Here is a 23,415-nt window from a genome sequence, read left to right as displayed (position 1 = left end):
TCTTCACGCAGTATCTTATCTCTCATTTCATCTTCATCTACATCCTCTTCCATTTCCATAATATTGTCCTCAAGTACATCGCCCTTGTATAAAACCTCTATATACTCCTTCCACCTTTCTGCCTTCCCTTCTTTGCTTAGAACTGGGTTGCCATCTGAGCTCTTGATATTCATACAAGTGGTTCTCTTCTCTCCAAAGGTCTCTTTAATTTTCCTGTAGGCAGTATCTAACTTACCCCTAGTGAGACAAGCAAGCCTCTACATCCTTACATTTGTCCTCTAGCCATGCCTGCTTAGCCATTTTGCACTTCCTGTCGATCTCATTTTTGAGACGTTTGTATTCCTTTTTGCCTGCTTCATTTACTGCATTTTTATATTTTCTCCTTTCATCAATTAAATTCAATATTTCTTCTGTTACCCAAGGATTTCTACTAGCCCTCGTCTTTTTACTTACTTGATCCTCTGCTGCCTTCACTACTTCATCCCTCAGAGCTACCCATTCTTCTTCTACTGTATTTCTTTCACCCATTCCTGTCAATTGTTCCCTTATGCTCTCCCTGAAACTCTCTACAACCTCTGGTTCTTTCAGTTTATCCAGGTCCCATCTCCTTGAATTCCCACCTTTTTGCAGTTTCTTCAGTTTCAATCTGCAGTTCATAACCAATAGATTGTGGTCAGAATCCACATCTGCCCCTGGAAATGTCTAACAATTTAAAACCTGGTTCCTAAATCTCTGTCTTACCATTATATAATCTATCTGATACCTTTAGGTATCTCCAGGATTCTTCCAGGTATACAACCTTCTGTTATGATTCTTGAACCAAGTGTTAGCTATGATTAAGTTTTGCTCTGTGCGAAATTCTACCAGACGGCTTCCTCTTTCATTTCGTCCCCCCAATCCATTTTCACCTACTATGTTTCCTTCTCTCCCTTTTCCTACTGATGAATTCGTCACCCATGACTATTAAATTTTCGTCTCCCTTCACTACCTGAATAATTTCTTTTATCTCATCATACATTTCTTCATCATCTGCAGAGCTAGTTGGCATATAAACTTGCACTACTGTAGTAGGCATGGGCTTCATGTCTGTCTGGGCCACAATAATGCGTTCACTATGCTGTTTGTAGTAGCTAACCCGCACTCCTATTTGTTTATTCATTATTAAACCTACTCCTCATTACCCCTATTTGATTTTGTATTTGTAACCCTGTAATCACCTGACCAAAAATCTTGTTCCTCCTGCCACCGAACTTCACTAATTCCCACTATATCTAACTTCAACTCATCCATTTCCCTTTTTAAATTTTCTAACCTACCTGCCCGATTAAGGGATCTGACATTCCACGCTCCGATCCGTAGAATGCCAGTTTTCTCTTTCCTGATAACGACGTCTTGTTGAGTAGTCCCCGCCCGGAGATCCGAATGGGGGACTATTTTACCTCCGGAATATTTTACCCAAGAGGACGCCATCATCATTTAATCATACAGTAAAGCTGCATGTCCTCGGGAAAAATTGCGGCTGTAGTTTCCCCTTGCTTTCAGCCGTTCGCAGTACCAGAACAGCAAGGCCGTTTTGGTTAATGTTACAAAGCCAGATCAGTCAATCATCCAGACTGTTGCTCCTGCAACTACTGAAAAGGCTGCTGCCCCTCTTCAGGAACCACACGTTTGTCTGGCCTCTCAACAGATAGCCCTCCGTTGTGGTTGCACCTATGGTACGGCCATCTGTATCGCTGAGGCACGCAAGCCTCCCCACCAACGGCAAGGTCCATGGTTCATGGGGGGAGTAACATAATGCAGCATCCATAATTATAAAGAACTTCACTCTGTTATCAAGGTCTATACATTTTACTAAGTTGAAGAAAAGTTCTATTACATCCATTGCAGCGTAGAGGTGTGCTCAATCCATATGTGAAATGCTGAACGGTGAAATAGCCTAAGGACAAGATGTGGAGATACATGTTTGTCTCTGTTATGTTTATAATGCCATTGGGTAGATAAAAAATTTACACACCAAGCGAAGGAGTACACACATGTAAAGGTATTTAAATTTGCAAGCTTTCAGAGGCAACATCTCCTCCTTCTGGCAGATAGGTTGAAGGGGAAGGAAGAAGTCTGAAGGGAAAGTACTGGTGAGTTTTAGGAAGTGTGGAGCGTTCAAAAAAGTAGCCCAGAACCCTGGGTCATGGGGCACTTACTGGACGGGACGATAAGGAAAGACTGGTTCAGTTGTTTTCCTTCACCCTTCTTCCTTCCCCTTCAATGATTCTGCCACTGGCTCCAAAAGCTTGCAGATTTAAATACCTTTATATGTGTGTTCTCCTGACAACGCTTGGTGTGTATATGTTTTATGTATCAAATTACATTATATATTAAAAAATCTGTTGTGTTTACGTCTGACATCACATCAGCTAAGTGATTTTGCTGGCTGTACCAAAGAACGAGATGGAACAGTGATGCAATATTTCTGTAGTGCTGATAATTCCTCCGGACGTTGTTGTTCCTAGCGTAGGCTGTGTCTAAACCTAACAATTTAATTTTTGAACCTAATGCAATATAATTGTCATCATCGTCTTCAACCTAACACTGGTTTCGTGCAGCTTTCCACTCTAGTGTCATCCTGTGCAGGTACCTCTACATGACTACTGTGACCTACAGCCATTTGGACCTGATCACTGTACATAACCCTTGATCTCCCTCTACAGTTATGACCATCCACACTTACCTTCCAAGCACTCAGTATGTTGGCACTGCCTGAATGAGGTGGCACAGTGCTCAGACACTGAGCATGCAGTCATCAGGGCAGTGGTGGCTTCCACGTATAAGTTTTCTATTACTTCCTCAAAAGGCTTGAGGCAGAGGGTGGGGATCGTTCCTTTCATCTATATCTACATGGTTACTCTGCATTTAACAATCAAGTGTGTGGCAGAGTATTCATTGAACCACCTTCAATTTACTGTATTTCTCTGCTATTCCACTTTTGAATAGCACACAAGAAAAATGAACACTTCAATCGTTCTGTGCCTTCTCTGATTTCTGTTGTTTTAATGTGGTGGTCATTTCTCCGTATGTAGCTGGGCACCAACAGAGCACTTCTACATTCAGAGGAGAAGGTTGATGATTGAAATTTCATGAGAAGATCCTGCTATGCAATGAAAAACACCTTTGTTTTAATGATCGCCACCTCAATTTGAGTTTCATATACGTGGCATTCTCTCTCCTGTTTCACATTGATATCGAATTAGCTGCCCTTCTTTGCTGTCCTCTGTCAGTCCTTTCTGATATAGACTCCGTGCCGCATAGCAGTACTCAGAAGAGGCCAGGCAAGCTTAGTGTAAGCATTCTCTGTAGTAGACCTGTTGCATTTTTAAGTGTTCTGCTAATAAATCACACTCTTTGGTTTGCTTTTCCAATTTAAATTATATGTAATGGTAGCATCCAATTGAATTCACAGCCTTTGGTTTGTGATTTATTGTGTAACCGAAATTTAGTGACTTTATGTCAGTTACTATGAACTGTCACCTTTACAACAGGAAATCATGAATCGAGTCTAGAACTCAGTCGATGCTACATAGGCATGCAATTTGATAAGAAGTCGCTTTGATAGGGTGCAGCTGATTCTTTCCCACCTTTCTCCTTGTACGGAAACCAGATTGCAGTTTTAAGAGTCAAAGGAAATGAAAGGGAAGAGGTAGTGAAACATGGACACAAAGAGTTCAGACATGAAGAGAACAGAAGCTTTTGAAATGTGGTGCGATAGAAGAGTGCTGAAGATTATATGGGCAGATCAAGATTAGATAAGTCATAGAGTTACTAATGAAGGGTTACTGAATTTAATTGGGGAGAAAATAAATTTGTGGTAAAATTTGACTGAAAGAAGGGATTGCTTCATAGGAAATATTTGGTAATAGAAAGAAATGTTGGAGGTAAGAATTGCAGAGAGAGACCGAAGCACGAATGCAATAAGCTTATCAAAACATATGTAGGCTGCAGTAGTCGTGCAGAGATGAAGAGACTCGCACAGGATAGAGTAGTTGTGGAGAACTGCTTCAAACCAATCTTTAGACTGAAGACACAATAGCAACAAACCATTATGTTTGTGTCTGTCTAACTACAAACCACATCTGTCTCATTACGTATCTTAGAATCAAGTTTTTATACATCTCAACATAGCTTTTGTTTCATTTTACTGTTGTTTCCATGTACACATAAAAAGAAATGCTGCACCCTCACGGACGAGGTCATTTTATTTTCAAGTGAGGTGACAGGTAGTCCATCATTGTAGGTATATATGATAACACATCCAGATAAAATGCATCACAAGAAAGGTTGCCCCCCCCCCCCCCTCCCCGGACCTACCCCCTCTCACAGCAATGCAGGCATGTACTCTTGCATGCAAACCATCATAAAATTCCCAAATGGCATCCTTTAATACATTGTCCCAGACATTTTGACCTTGTGTTTCAGTTCGGCAGTGGTTCTTGCAGATCCTGGAGAATGAGTACTTTCCCACTTCAGGATGTCCTGTACATGTTCAAATGGCGAGAGATCTGGTGATCTTGCTGGCCAGGGCAGTTGTTGTACACCACGAAGAGCATGTTGCATTGCAGCAGCCATATGTGGACGTGTATTGTCATGTGCTTTTTTTCAACATCATCTTCATTGTTGAAGAAATGGCAGTAGCATGGGGATAACAGCCTGTGCAGTGCAGCGGGCTCTGGTTACTTTAACCTGCAGAAACATCATGTGTGACAGCGAGTTGTAACTGATGCTCCACCCCTGTGGAGCCTGGAATGGGACTCGTGTGTCATAGGCAAATGCTCTCTGGAATTAGTGCTCTCCAGGTCTTACGGCATACACGTGTGTGTCCGTCGCTCGCATACAGTCAGAACCTGTGCTCATCACTGTAGACGACAGATAGCTATCGACCATTTCCTTACGATAGAGTAGCCGTGCTCGCTGGTGTCTTTGTGTCGGTGGTAGCCTGACGAGATTCGTGCGTGTTTTTAGTCCTAATGAAAGCAGGTGGTAGCCAGTGGTCTTTGAGGACCCAGCAGGTGCTACGTGTGCTCAAATTTCATTCCCAGATGATGTTGCTCGGCCACCACTGACCACACGGTGTGTCTGTGTTGACATGCTCTATGCTACACAGATGTCCAGAACTCAGTCTACGGGTGCAGTAATGTGCCACAGACCACTGTTGTGTGCCCAGTGTTATATCTACAGATTAACACCCATGTACGAACAAACATTTTTATTAGGTGGAGCAAGGCCACCGCTTAATTTTACTAAAAGATAAACTTTCTTCGAAAACAAAAGGCTTCTTCTCCTACCAAAATTTTATAACAAGCCAAAGAATATGCCACCTTATCGAATTGAAATATTAGCAACTGAACTGTATTTACGTTCCTCTGTCGGGTTTTCTCTCGACGCTTTCCAGCAGATGCCGAGGAAGTAGACAGGCCCGGAGTCCGGGGTCGATGGCCGACATAGCGAAGACGTGGCACCCGGACGTTCCAGCTGCGTCAAAGTATCTTCCGGGCGGCAGTCCACGGCGGGTCGAAAGACGCCGGTTTTTCTTTCTTCCGGCTATTTAACACGGCGGCTCCAGTCTTCCTCCACTGATTCCGGAGTGACGATCGGTGGCCGTTGGCGATCCCTGACTGGTGGAGGTGATATCACAGTGTGACCGTCAACGCTGGAAAAAGGCTCGTGTGCGTGTGTGTAGTTCGCGGCTGATCGAATGTTTGGCGGGAACGCCTCTAGCGCCGGCTGGCGGAGCGTGCCGGCACTAAGTTGCGGGCGCCGCTTAACTCTGTCGCAGTAGCCGACCGTTGCATTTGTGTGGCTGTGCACGCCACGGCACCCGACATATGCAGCAATCCGACAGTATGGCCATCCCACTTCCCACAGTTCCGCAGTATGAACCCGTGCAAATGGCTAAACCTGTTTAACAGGAGTGTGCACTTGACTGTGGAGTGTGGCTGTACCCTAGAATGAATGTTGCAAATAGTGTTCATTACTAAACTCAACACATTTACTGCCTGCAGAGTCAAAACACTGGGTACACAGACAGGCCTCCTGATCGCCGACGATGACGACAAATGAATCGCCCCTCATTATGCACGTATCGTACCCTGGTTCAAGTGAACACAGTCCTTGAAGGAGTCACATTTTTTTCCTGCAACGTAGTTCTCACTGCCATTGTGTTTCAATTCATTACACATCTTCCTCCAGAATGTCCTTTATAAGTGCTCCCTTTATATTAGCAGCTTGAATAGTGTGACACGATAATACTTACACAAACTTTAAAATACCTTGTAATTAGGGGGATGTGTGGCTTTTGTTCCGTATTTGAATATGGACTCCAAAATTAATTATTAAAGTTTGAACTGTTTGTGTCTGCCTAACCTCAGTAAATCTTTTCTCAGAGAAAACTCTCTGCCTTGGAAATTTTATGCTTTGCATGTCAAAATATCAGTTTCCTTAAACAGTCACTTCACTCAAAACATATTACACATTAAATTTAAAAGCAAGATAATTAAGAAAAAGACTGTTAAGCTAGATTGTGGTGGTACTAAATTTCAAAGGATTAAAGAAATTTTAGTCCTTTTTGTGCCCAAATGAGAAAATATTTACGTATGGCGATATAGTTTCTTACATCAAGAGCTATGTCAGTCATATTGATGGCACAAGTTTTTCACATTCCACGGCCTTTTTCACTCGAGACAGCAGGTCACCCATTATATCAGGACTGTCATATCAGGTGTTCATGCATGTTTTTAAGTGACATACGAAAAACTTCGTAATGCATTAATTGTTCGTTTGACTTTCAGGAAAATGGGACAGTTGGTGACGAATTTATGAATCAGATACAGCCTGTTGCTGCGTACGTTCCGTACATGACTTGCCCCGGAAACCACGAAGAGGCGAAGTAAGTTGCGAGGAACACATTTGTTTATTCATTTCATTATTTTATTCCTGATGTGGGGTAGGGGGATTTACCTACCAGCTGCATGGTGCAGGAGAGATGAAGACAAATCTAAAAAGCAAAATTGTACATTTTACTTTTAAAATTCTTTGAAATTTATGTAGCTTGAGAAAGAAGACGATAGGAACTAGTAGTAGCACGAGTTGTAGTGTTTAATAATAAAAAAAAAAAAAAAAAAAAAAAAAAAAATGTGAGAAGAGTGACCGTGAAAAAGGGAAAGAATGAAAAGCAAATCAGACTTTGTATTACAGAAAAGCTATCGGACTTCGTTATTCGGAAAAGCTATTGTTGGGGTGGTCCTTGTGGCGTTTTTGAGCAAAAGTTAAACCAATTTTCACTACAAAAGTTATTGAAAAGAAACAGAGAATAACAGAATGTAACTGACAGGGGGAAGTGGCGTAGACGAGAGATCATCCTTTACCAGATTAACTTATCTTCTTTAGGGCGGCGTCCACGTCTTCAAAAATCTCCTTCATTTCAGCGTGAAAAAATCTGCTCCGAAATATTGCAATAGTCCAGGGATCACTAATTTATACCAATTAAAATCATCTTGATACTGTATGCAATTTAATTCACTTTGCTACTTCCATCCACCGAATTTCTTAATAACTTCCACAATGTCTACACATTACAATCAGATCAAGATTAGCCATTAAGTTTTTACGTCAGCATCCGACCACGTCTGCCTTAAGCTACCGCTATCAAGAGACAATTGAAACGGAATAAAAAACAAAAAAGAGTTAACAATTTTAGTATTTTCTCTCTGCCGTCGAGCGCTCATACCGCTGCGACGGGATATTTTTATCTGAGGGAACGAATGTAGCGCGGCGAAATTCAAAGTCCCGCTACATCATGATGAAACACACTGGGATATCTTGTAACAGTTACCTAGACACTAGGAGGAGCAGTTGAGGGGGGAAAAAATTGCACTGAACAAAGTTTAGACTCGGAAGCAGATTATTATCTAGGCTGTTGGGTGTAGAGATATAGACGTTCATTCATTCATTCATTCACACATTCACACATTGTGCTCCATAAATCCCATTATAGCAGGGCAGAGTGCAAAAACCAGCAATGGAGGCAGAAGAGCAATTCTCCTGGTTGTCAGGATGGCATTTGAGTCTGCCACCTGAATGTGGTGGGTTCGACGGGTCAGTGAAGACTGCAGGAGTCCGTTGGAGGACTAAGGTGGCTGTAGCAAGACAGACGTCACTCCTGAAAACTCTTTATTGTTCCAAAGGGCTAGAGCAGCTACAGGTGCGTGCCCTCATCAAGTGGCACAACGTAGCATTGATCCGGAGTGTCTGTGCAGCGTGGTGTGGTCAGGCATCGATCTCTGCCTTGCACGAAGTGACACTGCACTGTGGAGTAGGCGTCAGGGTGGCTGTTGGACGGAACTGGTGCACCAGGTGCCGAGACAGCAGCTCCCGATTGAGGTCTCCGTGGCTCATCCAGTGCTGGCTGCCAAAGTGTGTAGTGCAGCATCGTACATATGGGGCGAGCCGAACTCTAGATCTCGGCAGTCAATCAGTAAAGTGGCTTCCAGTTACAGTTGCCATCTGTAACCTCTGACCAGTGGCTCAGTCAGTGCTCGTAAGTACGACTGGGTCAGCGTTCGGCTTTCTGACGGCAAAGGAATGCACTGCTGATTGGCACAGTGTGGGTTATTTGGAGAGTCTTGAATGTCTTGCTACAATGGTGCATATTCTCCAGGTTAGGTGTGTCATCATCCGAGACCTTCAGGATCATAATTGGAACACCATGTCCTGAATTTCCTCAGTGTCACATTACTTTGGCCATTCCACGACACGACTGTGAAGGGGAGTTTTCTGGGAAGTGAATGAGAACTTAATATATTAACAGGCAAAAGCAGCTAATGCTGACTACATCTGTAAAAGTATACTGATAACAAACTATGACTAGTGCTGATGAACTCACACTGTGAGTTGTAATTTCGTGTGGAGTACTTTGTATAATTTTTGAAAGACATCATCATCTCCGTTGACTGTGTGAGGTTCTTTAAAAAATCCTACATGACTATGAAACCCGATCATGAGAAGTTAATCAGCTACATTGGAAAAACCCATTTTTCTTCCTGATCAACCAATACCTTCATTCAGTCAAGTTGTGCCATAAATTTCTTTTCTCCCCAGTTCAAATAAGTAATCAGTATCCCTTCATTAGTGACCTTGTCTACCCTTGTAGTCGTTCATCATTCTTCTGTGGCCCGACATTTCAAAAACTTGCGTTCTGCTCATCTTCTACATTTCACCTCTTTCAATTTATCCATTTCCTGTCTCGTAATTCCCTACTCGAAGGTAGTTAGTGAAGTGATAAGCAGAGCGAATGAATACCAACTGCCTCTCTGCATTGCCTTTGAAAAGGCACTTGACTCCGTTAGCCATGTAGCTGTCCTCCAAGCTTTGAGTGAGCAAGGAGTGGGAGCGGCATACATTGAAGTGCTCAGGAAAATCTACGAGAATTCTTCAGCTTATGTTAACATCGGCGGATCAACTCGAGAATTCCGCATCGTGAGGGGTGTCGAGCAAGGCGATCCCATCTCCCCAAAACTGTTCTCTTCTGTATTGGAAATGGCTATGTCAGAGCTGAGCTGGGAAGGTAAGGGAATTAGAATTAGTGGAAGAAGGCTTACCAACTTGAGATTTGCTGATGATATTGCCTTACTGGCCAAAGACTTCGCAGAGCTCCAAAACTTAGTTACAGATCTTGCATCGGAATGTCATCTGGTTGGCTTGAACGTGAACCTTTCCACAACAAAAGTAATATCCAACAAATGGGTCCCAGCTGGAGATGTGAAAGTCAAGGACAGTCTACTAGAAGAGGTCAGTGAATACGTCTACCTTGGCCAGATTATAAATATGAAGGGAGACATAAGGTCAGAAATCTATCGACGCATCAAGCTCGGCTGGCAAGCATTCAAAAGTACTCAGATCAAGAATGCCAGTAAATTTGAAGAAAGCAGTATTTGATGAATGCATTCTTCCTGTGATGATGTACGGCTGCGAGACACGGACACTGAACTCATTCACAAAAGGGAAACTTAGGACAGCACAGAGAGCCGTGGAGAGATCAATGCTGGGCTATACGAGAAAGGACAGGAAAAGGGCAGATGACATCCGGTCTGTGACGAAGGTTATTGACATCTTAGAGAGAGGAGGTTCCTCGAAATGGCAGTGGGCTGGCCACGTCGCAAGAAGAAAAGACGACAGGTGGACGAAGCTAGTACTGAGTGGAGCCCGAGATAGCACCGGAGGCCTAGAGGAAGACCACCAGACAGGTGGGACAGAGACGTCGAGGAGATCGCTGGTAACACCTGGCAGAGAACTTCCCAAGACCGTCCCACTTGGAGAAGACTTCTGAAAGCCTACCTGAATCCATGATTCGAAGGGGCCACATCATCTAATGATTGAATTGGCTGATGATGAATTCCCTTCTGTACTGCAATTTCTTAATTTTTAATCTACAGTTCTTTTCTAGTAAATTATGGACAGAATCTACATCTGCTCTGCAAAATGCCTAAATTTTCACCTCCCTTAACTACCTTATCCTTGTTGTTCATAGTATCTTACCCGTGTTCCTATTTTCTTATCCATTGTTAGACCTATTCTTCTATTAAACCTATTTGATTTTGCCTCGATAACCCTGTTGTCACCTGACCACAAGAACTCTTACTCCTGCCACCGTACTTCGGTGCATCGAACCTTTCACTATCCGTTCCCCTTTTTAAATTGTCTAACCTATCTAATTGATCGAGGGACATAACATTTCACACTTCACTGATCCAAGTTTTGTTCCAGGTTATTCCCTCGCTCACCATATTTGCGTACCACAGCATTGGGAAATACGTACTGTTATTCTTAATGGATGCGTAGGGACCAAACTGATAGTATGGAGACAGTTTCCTACTGTCTGGGTTGACACACCCGTCCTCGTTGTGTCCGAGAAGGCAGCTTGCAGTTCTTCACAATATCACTATTTGTAGGTAGTGCCCATCAGTTGGTGTGAGGCGCGTCTTCAGTGTTTTGTGTCTCGCAGAAGACTTAACGTTTAAATTGTGTCGCCCTTGTGTACGGCAGTTCTATTAATGAACTTCCTGTACTGGAAGCTCTGCTTGGTGTAAAGTGACAGTGCATATGTGTGTGTGGGTGAGAGGTCAGAGCTTGAATTGACCCTTCAAGAAATGTTGACAGAGTTCAAAGAAGTTCGTGTGGTACCTCGGCATTGTGCGAGCCACTTTGGCGACTCGTGTGTTCTTAAAACCGATAACACCCGGTTTTTTCACAGCTCTCTGTTTTCTCTGTATGTTCGTACATCCGAGTACTAACTGAGTCCATCCGACATTGTTTAACTTCAGTGTTTGGGCAGAAACTCATGTTACTGATATGGTGAGATTGTTGGCTGTTGACAAACTGAAGAATGTACACGTGTCTGGTTCACAGTTGCAGACATTTTGCCCCCCACTGATATACACTAGAATGGTCTCAACATTCATAAGCTGTTTATCAGATAGGATCAGTAACATTATAAGTTGTTGACTGGTGATTCTAATGTGTATAGGAAAAGATTTCTGTTTCACAACCATAATTAAACACAGAATTTCTATCTGGAGTAATGAATGGCACTGTTTAATAATGAGAACCTTGGCTGTAGTACAGTTATAAAGTAGCAGCAGCCAGTCACAAGTACAGTTTAAAAAAGTTTGACTCAAACTATTACCAGTTTCAGATTTATTACAAATCCATTTTGGGATAGCCCTTACAGATTTCCTTATGTCTTGCTGGGGTCCTTTTTTGTATGTGTTACTGGTTTTGTACACTAAGATCAACAAAAAGTTTTTTGATCATAATACAATGAACTTATGAGAGATTTTTTGTTTGATCTACATGGAAACATTTGTGAAATGATTTCAAAATTAATAAAACATGAAATGTAATGAACACATACGTGGTGGGTATTTCAGCACAACAAATTCATCCTTTATATCTGTTATGCATTTTAAAGTAAACACATTTTTGCAGATGCGCTCTGTGGGTGTTATTTAATTCCCAGGAAACTGCTGTAACAGCTAATCATTTACAAAACGTGGCCCAGCTTCACATGAGTAACAAAAACAATAGTTCCAAAGTTGTTAGAGTAGTAAGAATGTTGGGTTACAAATGTGCATGGTCACTGTAAAATATGCCTCTGTTAGAACAGTGAAATTAAAAGAGTCAAAAAGAGATGCAAAATTATGTACAGTAAATTATAATATGGCATTCAATAGAATTTCACAAATATTGTATATAAACAATGAAAGGTTTATAGGTGTGAGCTGTGTAATCAGTTCGAGTGTTTGTTAAATTTAATCAGATCTAATGTTCGTTACATTGTGCACAGATAAGACATTTGTTCATTTAATATGGGCATTAGATGATGAACACTGTGTAAACTAAAGAGCACAATAGAACATGTTATGTTTTCTGCTTCTTTTTTGCTACATTGATGAAACTGGGTATGAATATTGAATCTAAAGTTCCATTCTGTAAGACAAACAGTATTATGACATTTTTTACATTGATTGGGCAATTATAATTTAAGATATGATGTTAGTACATTGAAGAGAATCAATGTTGAACTTGGGCATTACAAGACCGACGACGTGTACAGGAGAAAAGCACAGTAAGATATGTTTTCTTGTTGTAGTGATAAAACGAAATTCGAACACCCAATATAAAGTTCCATTCTACATTAAACATAGTGATCTGATATATTTTACTGATTGGGCAGTTATAAAGGAAGAAATAAGCTGTACCAGACTATGAATACCATGTAAATGTGATTTTTTTTTTTACAGTGAAGATATAGGTAGTTTATATTGGCAAAATATTTTTTCTTTTGAAATGAAACACCATTGACGGTGCACTACGGCTATATTGCACTGTGGCAGTATTATGCTGGTTTAAAAGGTAAAAAGACCTCTCGGAAGTTATTTAGGCAGGTAGCTGACTGTTTGCTCACTCAGTATTAGATCAGAGAAGGTATTCTTACATCTTGAAAAGTCTTTGTGCCACCCATATCTGTAAGCAGTTTTGTATATATTTCCAAACATCAGAACGTCTGCCGTTCCAGATAATTCTGGCATTCGTAACCGTTCATCCAATATGGCCTGCCTGCAAACTGCAGGTTGTTTCCTATCAATTTTTGACTGTATGATTATTTTCTGCAAGTCGGATGGCAAAGGCTGGTTTGCTTAAGTTATTAAATCAAACGGCACCAAGGTGTTCCTTAAACATTGTTTCAAAAGTTGTACCTTTTTAATTAATGTAGAGTTTGGGACGGTTATTACTGTTCAGTTTATAAATTCCTGTGTTAATTCCTCTGTTTTCTTTTCTTTTGAAAGGGGGGGGGGGGGTTGTGGGAGTGCTTGCACTAATTTTTGTCGAGGTTTATTTTTGGTGGGAAAGCTGATTTTGACATTCTTCTTTTCAAAAAAGAGCAAATAACAAGATAAATTACAATACAAATTATTGTATTAGAACACTAAAGTATTTATTTCTAAATAAAACTGCCTACACAGAAAAATTACTCCCCTCAAGAAATACGCAGTCGTTGTGGACCCCTATATACAAAAGACTATCGATTTCGCTAGTTGGCTGTTCTCTGTGGTTTATCATAATTATTGTGATCTCTCACTGTGACATTGTACGTGTCAGATGTGTTACAAATCTAATATACATTCACAGAGAAAAAATACCGGAGATCTCGGGATAAATGGTCACAAGATTTTTGTGCCTGAATACGTCATTCCTTTCTGTGCAATACTAAGACTGAGTGATGGATAATGTGAGTCATTTCTCTTTCTAGTATTATACTTAGGAATTTTACTGTTGTTAAGCTGATATTGATTGTTGACAATAAACTTCACAATGGAGTAAATATGATAAGACTGTTAGCTGTATGCCTAACTGTTTCACGAGCTGTCTACAAGAGATTGTGATGTGTTCGCAACACATTATCCTTATTACATGATTCTGTGCAATGAAAATTTTCTTCCTTAGTTAAGAGTTTACTCAGGATAAGAAACAGTTATACATTAGTGAATGAAAACAGGAAAAGTGAGTCAACTTTCCGACATTTTTATCTACAAAGGCTGCTATAACCTATAATGCAAAAGTTGCTTAGTGTAGACTGTTAAGAAATGTTCTTTACATTGAATCAGTCGGAAAAATACACTTATCAACACGTTGAAGGTTGTTGGCAGCTTACAGGAATCACAGTGTGGGTGGCAGACATTTGTATGTTGGTGGCAGAACGTGCAAGGCCATTCTTATACAGCTGCAAGGCCATAGTGGAATGCTGAAGGTGATGACATGGCAGAGAAATTTTATATTTCACTGTTGCTGTTGCGAGACTGATCGAATCCTGCAACGAATGGACTGAAAACTGCTTTCTGAACAGTAAACTGTTGATGCTCTGGCTGATTGATGTCCAAGCTTTGCCATGACAGCAGCATGAACAGTGCTTTGTCCATTTAAGGGATATTCAAAGTTGTGTGCTAGGTGGGTACTGAAAATGCTTACCAATCTGTACAAAGAGCCAAACATTCAAGCAGACAAGTGTTTTTGGGCCACTCTCAACAAGATGGAGCTAATTTCTTTTCTCGCATTGTTACGGGTGTGTAGCTGCGGATATTCTCCACCAGCGCAGAGTCAAAGCAACAGTCATTGCAGTTGCACCAATCGACTTCACCAAATCCTTAAGTTGGCAAATGATGGCTACTGTTTTCTGCGATGAAAGTGGTATTATTATGGTTACGTTCAGGAAACGTGGATCAACCATTACAGCTGAAGTATACTGCAAAATGCTGACTGAGATTCACCATTCAGGATAGTCCTCATCCAGCACAACAAAACGTGTCAAAGCACCGTTGCCAGCACTAGGAGTTAGGGTTGGCATTTACCATTTGGAAGTTTTTGACCACACACCCTACAGGCCCAACCTAACAACCAGCGACTGCTATCTCTTTCTGCTTCTGAAGCAGTGGCACTATGGGCAATAGTTTTAAGGCAATGGTCGACCCAAAAGGCTGCCATTGTCTACTGGTTAACTTGTTAGACTGAGAACTTCTAATGCAGAGTGATTGAACAAGGTAGTGCAACATTACAAAAAGTATTAAGTTTATGGGAAACGAAAAAGTCAATAAAAGCTTTTATGAACACATGCCTTTCTTACGTTTTGAATGCATCTCATAAATGATATCCAATGCTTTATAAAATAGTGTGTTCTTGTATGATATGCCCATTTGAAATAATTTGCATTTCCCTCCAGCAGGTGAAGTTAGACTGTCAGATATCATCTATTTCTACAAGTAAAACATTGCTATTCACTCCATGGCCATATGCAGACTGGCAGCCATTGACTGCAGTCCTTAATGTTGCAGCAACTTCAGTGAATACCGTGCACGCTTCTCAATGCCGGGAGACACGGAGGGACTTTTCTACAGTTTCAACATGGGGCCTGTCCACTTTGTCTCCATATCGACAGAAGTTTACTATTTCCTGGAGTATGGCTTGAAAGTTCTGGCAAATCAGTTTGAATGGCTGCTGAATGATTTGAAGGTAAGATTTTTAAAGTTTTACATGTGACATTGTAATTTTGTCAGAGGCAGTAAAGTACTTGGGAAAGCAACTGGACACTGTGTGCAATGTCTTCAGAAGAGATTATAAGATTAACATCAACAGAAATAGAGTGAGGGTTCTGGAGTGATGTCTCATTAAGTCAGGAGACGGTGAGGGAATTAATTAGAAAATGAAGTACTAAATGTAGCAGACAAGCTTTGTATTTTGGGGAGATACCAGGAAAACTTTTCCTAGTATAAATTAATTTGTTAACATATATTATAAATTTAAGTGTTCTGAAGTCCTCCTAAAGGTTCTTGTCTAGTGTGTAGACTTGTATGAAAGTTAAACATTGACAGTAAGCAATACAGGTAAAAAGACAGTGGCAGCTTTTGAACTGTGGTAGTACAGAAGAATGCTTTACATCAGATGCGTACAGGAGGGATTGACAGACAGACAGTCTAGCAGTTTTCGGAAAACTGTCTTGGGCAGTTAATTTGCAGCCCAGACACATTGGAAACATTTTAGATCTTGTAGCTACAAACGGGCTTCACATGATCTACGGTCTCAGTATAGAGCCAGGAGTTAGTGACACGATCATAGCTATAATGGTTGCTGACGTTAACATCAGTGAAGGAGGCTAGAAGAGTGTTTTTGCTAGAAAGAGCAAATGAGCAGTTGTTAGCATCGTGCTTAGACATTGAACTGAAATCGTTCAATTCTGGTTTGATGGACATAGAGAAATTTTGAGCAAAGTTTAAATGAATGGTAAATTGTGATGCAGAGAAGCATATGGATTAAGGAAGGAAAAGACCCACTGTTGTTTAACACTGAGATTCAGAAAATGCCGAGGAAGCAAAGACTGTTGCACTCTTGGTTCAAAAGAGGATGCACAAATGATGACAGACAAAGGTTAGTAGAGATTCTTGTGTCTGTAAAAAGATCTATACATGAAGCATAGAACTACTACCACTGTCATACCTTAGCAAAATATGTGGCCGAGAACCCGAGAATATTCTGGTTCCGTATAAAATCGCTAAAGTGGTCTAAGTCTTCTATCCAGTCACTCGACCAGTCTGATGTGGCAGTAAAAGATAGCAAAAGGAAAGCCGAAGTTTTAAATTTCGCTCTTAAGAAATGGTTCATGTTGGAGAATCGTATAAACAGACTCCTGTATGGACCACATAGTAATAGGCATCCCTGGCATAAACAAACAACTGAGAGAGTTGAAAACATATAAGCCACCATGTCCAGATGGAATCCTAATTCAGTTTTACAAAGAGTACTCTAGGGCATTGGATCCTTACGTAGCTTGCATTCGTCATGAATCTGTCGCCCAGTGCAAAGTTCCTAGTGATTGGAAAAAAGTGCAGGTGGACTCCTACATACAAGAAAGGTGAAAGAATGTAACCACAAATTTATAGATCAATATCTTTAACATCGGTTTGCTGCAGAGTTCTGGAACATATTCTCAGAATGAATATAATAAATTCCCTTCTATCCAAACATCAGCACAGTTTTCCAGTGTCATTTGTGTGGAACTCGGCTTTCCCTTGCATGACGTCCTTTAAATCTTGGACAAAGGACAAAAGGCACATTCCATATGTCTAGATTTCCAGAAAGTGTGCCCCATTGCAAAGTATCAGTGAAGGTATGAACATATGGAATAGGTTCCCAGATATGAGAATGGCTTGAAGACTTCTTGAATAATAGAACCCAGTGTTGTCCTTGATGGTGAGTGTTCATCAGAGGCAAGGATATCGTGACAAGTGCTTCAAGGAAGTGTGATAGGACCACTATTATGTATATAGAAAGTAAGTGATCTGGCGAACAGGGTCGGCAGCGATCTGCTGCTATTTGTCGACGATACTGTGGTGTATGGGAAGGTGACAATGCTTAGTGACTATAGGGTGATATAGGCTGACTTAAACAAAATTTCTAGTTGGTGTGGTGAATGGTAGCTTGTTTTAAATGTAGAAAAATGTTAGTTAATGCAGATGAGTAGGAAAAACAAATCCATAACTTTTGAATACAGCATTACTCATAGTAGTGTTTTACTTGTCACAGTCATATCATTTAAATATCTGGGCGTGACATTCCAAAGCGGTATGAAATGGAACACGCATGTAAGGACTGTAGTAGGATAGACCAATCATTGACTTTTGTTTATTGAGAGAATTGTAGAAAAGTGTGGTTCATCTTAAAGTAGACTCAGCTATTCTCGAGTATAGCTCAAGTGTTAGGGATCCTCACCAGGTCGAATTAAAGAAGCCACCATAGAAATTCAGAAGTGGGCTGCTAGATTTGTTAATGATAGGGTTGATCAACAAGTCAGTGTTACGGAGATGCTTTGGCAACTCACATGGGAATCAATGGAGGAATAAAACATTCTTTTTACGGAACACAGATAAAATTTGGGGAACCACCATCTGAGGTGAACTGCAGAACAGTTCTAGTGGTGGCAACATACGTTTTGTGTAAGGGACACTGAAACCAGAAAGTAGGGTTTGTATGGAGACATACAGACAGTTGTTTTTCCCTCTCTCTATTTGCGAGTGGAACAGGGAAGCAAATGACTAGTAGTGGTACAGTACCCTCCTCCACGAAATGTGCAGTTCCGTGTGGAGTTTACATGATGATCATCAATAAAACTGACAAGCTGCAGGGACAGATTCCTGACCTGAAATGGAGGAAAAAAGGTCCTATGAACATGTATCCGAAAACAGGTGTGCCTATAACAACAAAAAATCGTTCAGGAACAAAGTACAGAGCTGCAGTAAATCCACATCACAACAGATGTTCAGAGTGGCCTCCATGTAGCAGTTTTCGTGCAGGAATACAAATAATTGAGTTTCAGCTCGCACGATGTTGGTGGCCCACTTGCCTGGAGCTTGTACTAGGGTTCGTCTCAATATTCTGTAGAACCCAGTTCTCCAAATTTGATGTGTGCACTGTCTGCTGTGTCAGTGCACGTTTGTCTGTCTGAAAGGACCCATGATGACACAAACAACCCAAAAAGAGTTGAAGTGTTATGTAATGTGGTTGATGTTGGTGAGGGTACTTGTTTTGGTTTGGCTGTGCTGCCTCTCGACCGTTTCCTTGTGCTCAGTCATCCACAAACACCATCTCCGTGTGTTCCTGACAGAATACAAATGATTCTGCAGCTTACAGTATGCTGCATCAATCACAAAGGCTGCAACACAAGGCACATTGTCAGAGGACTGTCATTCGTCAGCGCCATGTACTGTGGCAACGAGGAACTTTGACAGATGTTCTTAGGACCTTTTTTCCTCCAGTTCAGGTCAAGCCCATCCCTGCAGTTTGTCGGTTTTATCAATGTTCACTCAGTATATGTTGATGTAGGTGTGGACTTCAAGTACCTAATGAGATGGTACTGAAGTGAAATGAGGCAGTAAAAGAAAATAACGCAACTTGACTGTTGCCTAAAGAAGGCATTGGTTGGTTGGACATTTTCTAAGGCTGAAAGGGAACCACCAGTCTGGGGATGGGTGAAGATGTGTGGGATGAAAATTGTAGGAGATAAAGGCGTGACTACGGTAAATTGGTACAGATTGCTGTAGCAGAAATTAAGCAGCTTGCACAGTATAGTCTCTCTCTCTCTCTCTCTCTCTCTCTCTCTCTCTCTCTCTCTCTAGCTCTGTGTGTGTGTGTGTGTGTGTGTGTGTGTGTGTGTGTGTGTGTGTGTGTGTGAATGATGTGTGGGGTAGGTACTTGGTGTATCAGAATAACATTCTTTCTGCCTTTTCAATTTGTGGATGGTATGTAGGAAGAGAAACGGAGAATTGGTATATATGTACATGTATTTGTGTGTTGATACCAAATGTGGACATTATTTGAGGTGCTAATTGTAGGATTTAATATATTGCTTGATTGACATGGTTACATGAGTAGTTCTAAGTGAAGCAACAACACCTTACCTGTAAGGGATATACATATTTTTTCACATGTCGTAGATTTAAATGTATGCAGCAATTAAAGTGCTCTTGCGAAACACTCCTAGAGTGCTTTACTGTATTGAGTCTTAAATGTTAAATTACTAGGAATTAATTAAAAGTCAACAGACTAATTCCTGTTGCCATTGGAGGCCTTGTCGTACATGCAAGTATTCCTATTGGGCAACAATTATACAAGGGAAAATCCAGGATGGAATGTAACAGTATATGAGTGTGGTTTCAGTTGTCTGAGACTGCAGTTGTGTGTGTGTGAGTGGGGAGGAGGGGGGGGCCACATGTGCATGTCTGTCTGTTGTTGACGAAGGCCTTAACAGCCGAAAGCTATAATTGTGAGAATCTTTTCGGTGTGCCTATCTGTGACTCAGTGTCTCCGCTATATAGTGAGTAGCAACTTTCTTCCCAAAATATTCCCATCAGGCAGTAATCTTTCTGTTTAGTTTTGTTGAATTGAATTTTCTCATTTTGAGAAATGACAAGAAGCAACCTGAAGTTTTTCTTTATTTTCAACAACTGTTTTCAACAGACTTTGCTGTCATCTTCCAATCTTGAACATTTTTGTTACAAGGCTAGTACAACCTATTCTTGAATATTGGTGAAATGTGTGGAACCAATACCAAAGAGGACTAACGGAGGACACAGAGCATACACAAAGAGGGGTGTGACGAAGCAAGCTGGGATAATTTTACTTCACCTCTTGTTTTGCCATCTGTTCCTTAAATTCGATTTGTTACTTCTAACTATTTACCATTAGCATACGCAAGTATAATCTGCATTTTCATATAAGAGAAAGGTTGGCCCTCAGTTTTAAATTCTTTAACAGCAGATCTAATTTTGTGCTTAGTTTTATGTATGTAATTGATTTTCTAATTTCTTTTGACTATTCCTGGTTGGTACCATTTGTTATAGGGTTAAATCAGTAATTGCTTCATAACTTAAATTCTGTTGTTGACTTAAAAACAAATATAAATTCTGTAATGATTGTAAACATTTGGAAGACGAAATGCTAGTAATCTTAAAGTATATATTTGACTCTATTCAAAAACATCGTAGAGAACCCAGCCCTTAAATACCTGCAAAGTAATTAACGGTTTTGTCAAAAGTATTGTTTGTATAACGATAGCTGTGAATTTCGTCATTTAAACAAATAATTCGGCCTAAATCTGGTAGTAGAAGAAACTGTTAAATGGAATGAATTTTTTGATGTATTAGTTAATTTAATGAGTTAAGTTTCAATTGTAATTTCTGTAAATTTAACTTCGAACAATGTGTAGATTCGGCACCTATTGTTGTTAGAATATATAAGGGCTTGGTTTTTGGTCACGAGACAATCAGTCCACGGCTGAGTTTCAGACGAAGAACCTGTGTTGGTTAGAACGACAACAGTGCATCAACTTAACAGTGAAATAAGTGTTACACCAACTGGCCATTAAAGCAATGACAGTGACTGGTCTATTTATTTGAAAGACTGTGAACTGTATGTTTAGGCTTTTACTGGTTGTAGATGTTCAACAGTAAACTATTGTAGCAGTATGTGGAGGTTTGCCTGAAACCTATTAATGAGGCTTATTGAAGGTTAATCAATAGTGCATGGGCCATATAACTGTGTAATATTGGGCAGTTGTGAACAGTGAAAGTAAAAGTGAGTTGCAACTGTGCATCTGTTGGCTGCATTATTTACAGTTGTCAGTGTCCAAATTACAAACCCCATTTTTCAACCACTGTAGCAATTCAGTACATTGACACTGAGGGCAGCAAACAAAGAAACAAAGTAGGTGAACCGCTACAAGGGTCAGCACCAATGGTCACATGTTTGTTTGACTTATGGGAGAGCATCACAGAAATGTCAGTAAACCCAAGTTGCTAGACACTATCAGTTAAACCCTATTCATGACATTTTAAGAACCAGTGGTGAGTGTAGAAGTGAGAGATGTCACCAGCCCTGTACATACCATTTCCACTGACACTACAGAGGCAAAATTTGACTAATTAAAGCACGCACAAGGGCAATACTGCATCCACACGATGTCCTCGATTTATGGCTTTCAGAATATTGTGAGTAAAATGTGAGTTGGGTTTCGTATGACAGATGTTTTTGTCATTCTGTTTGAGATACCTTGTCACACTTGATGGCAAAGTACATTCCAGGATTTCTAAAACAGATTGGTGGCAATGGTACTGAACAGTAGTTTTGCGGATCACTTCTGCTACCACTCTTGTAGACAGATGTGACCTGTGCTCTCTCCCAATCACTTGACACAGTTTTTAGTGCAAAGCATGTTTTGTATTTAAAATTGGAGCTTACTCAGTTGAAAAAAAATTCTGTACAGAATATGACAGAGATTCCATCAGAACGTGCAGCCTTGTTTAATTTTAGCAATTTCAGCTGCTTACGGACACCACTAACACTAACATCTATACAGCTTTAATACTGTTTGTCTTTATGACAGCTAATTGTAGCCTGGTAGATTTGAAGAAAAGCTATTGCTTTTTCAGTTACACTGAATAACTGCAAGAAGGGAATTACATAACTTATAACTTAAGACTGGACAAAATATAGGACCAGCTGACATGACAAGCAAACGGTAGCAAAAATGTAGACTGAAAAGCTCACACCTGTAGTAGCACCCATTCATCTGTGGCTAAATAATAATACTCTTTCTCTGTTAATTCATTTGTGTCCCTTTTGTCTTGTGTGTTCACTGTATACTTCATTTTTAGGGTTCTGTACCTCAGTCGGTAAAAACAGGACCCTTGTAGGATCATTTTATTGTTATGTCCCTGTTTTCTCAGGAATGCTAAGAGGCATCGAGTTGAAATTTCCGAAATCTACAGTCCCTTGGCAGTGTAAAACATTTAAGCTTATAAGTCTATGCAGTCAACAGGTACGTCCATTGATGTCACATATTTTGATACTCTCAGACTCGCACATCAAAACCTGTAGATGAACTGTCTATATACTTACGTTAGTACGGGTTCCTCGTAGTGTGAGTCCTACTTGCACTTGTGCGGTGTTTTTCCTAATAGTGTGTATTTTTACTATTTTTATTTTACTTAATTTTATCATTGTTGACTGAGTTACGGCTTTGGTTCTAGGAAGCTAATCGTCCAGAGAATCGTGCTGTGCGCCCGTGGATAGTTGTCTACGGCCACCGTCCCATGTACTGCTCCAACAACAACACTGATGACTGCACGTTTTATGGAACATTAACACGCATTGGTCTTCCCGTAGTCAAATGGTCAGTTTTCTTCCTTCAGCTGGCAGCCTTGGCATTTCTATTATTTTGCATTAAATCTTTTTTGTCTCGGATAACTTTAATCTTGCTTCAGATACGAGTAATCTCTTTCTACTTAGGTGAATAGTGACCAGCTCTCTCATATGAAGACAAGCATATTTTTGCAACTTCATTGATCATTAAGATCTAGGCATCGACTCATTTTTTCTTTATTTCTTACTTTCTTTTTTTAAATTTTATTGAAGTATTCTTTGCATGAGAATAGTGAATCTCTGAGAGATAAGATTCTGTGTCATATTTTTGTAGAACAGAAAATTAAATTGAATATGACAACCTCTGTGCCATGTAAATGCTAGGGATTTTGTGATGAAGAGTCTTGATTGAGTGTTAGATTCTACAAAGGTCTAAATATCTATTACACTAAAAAGAATGTTATACCACTGAAACTCATTCAGCCTGATTTATAGTCTGATGAAGCATCACTCGTGTCAGCTACACAGACTTGCATCGAGAGTGTTGTTAACATATTGCTTACCTTTGCAGTCCAAATTTGTATAGAGGTTGGCCTCAACAACTCAAAAATTGTGACATTTAACGAA

General features: G+C 40.5%; 1 protein-coding gene across 1 annotated transcript in view; it reads left to right on the top strand.

Annotated features, from left to right (window-relative positions):
* Nucleotides 1-23,415, top strand: part of LOC126210461 (acid phosphatase type 7) — a 118,498-nt gene that overhangs the window by 26,542 nt on the left and 68,541 nt on the right. The window contains exons 4-6 of the mRNA XM_049939694.1: nt 6,837-6,934; nt 15,432-15,609; nt 22,677-22,819. Coding sequence (XP_049795651.1) covers nt 6,837-6,934; nt 15,432-15,609; nt 22,677-22,819 — 419 coding nt within the window. The remainder of the gene's footprint in view (nt 1-6,836; nt 6,935-15,431; nt 15,610-22,676; nt 22,820-23,415) is intronic.

This window comes from Schistocerca nitens, chromosome 10 (assembly GCF_023898315.1).
Source record: "Schistocerca nitens isolate TAMUIC-IGC-003100 chromosome 10, iqSchNite1.1, whole genome shotgun sequence".
Classification (NCBI taxonomy): domain Eukaryota; kingdom Metazoa; phylum Arthropoda; class Insecta; order Orthoptera; family Acrididae; genus Schistocerca; species Schistocerca nitens.
The sequence above is the reverse complement of the archived record's forward strand: the minus strand, read 5'-3'. Positions and strand labels throughout refer to the sequence as shown.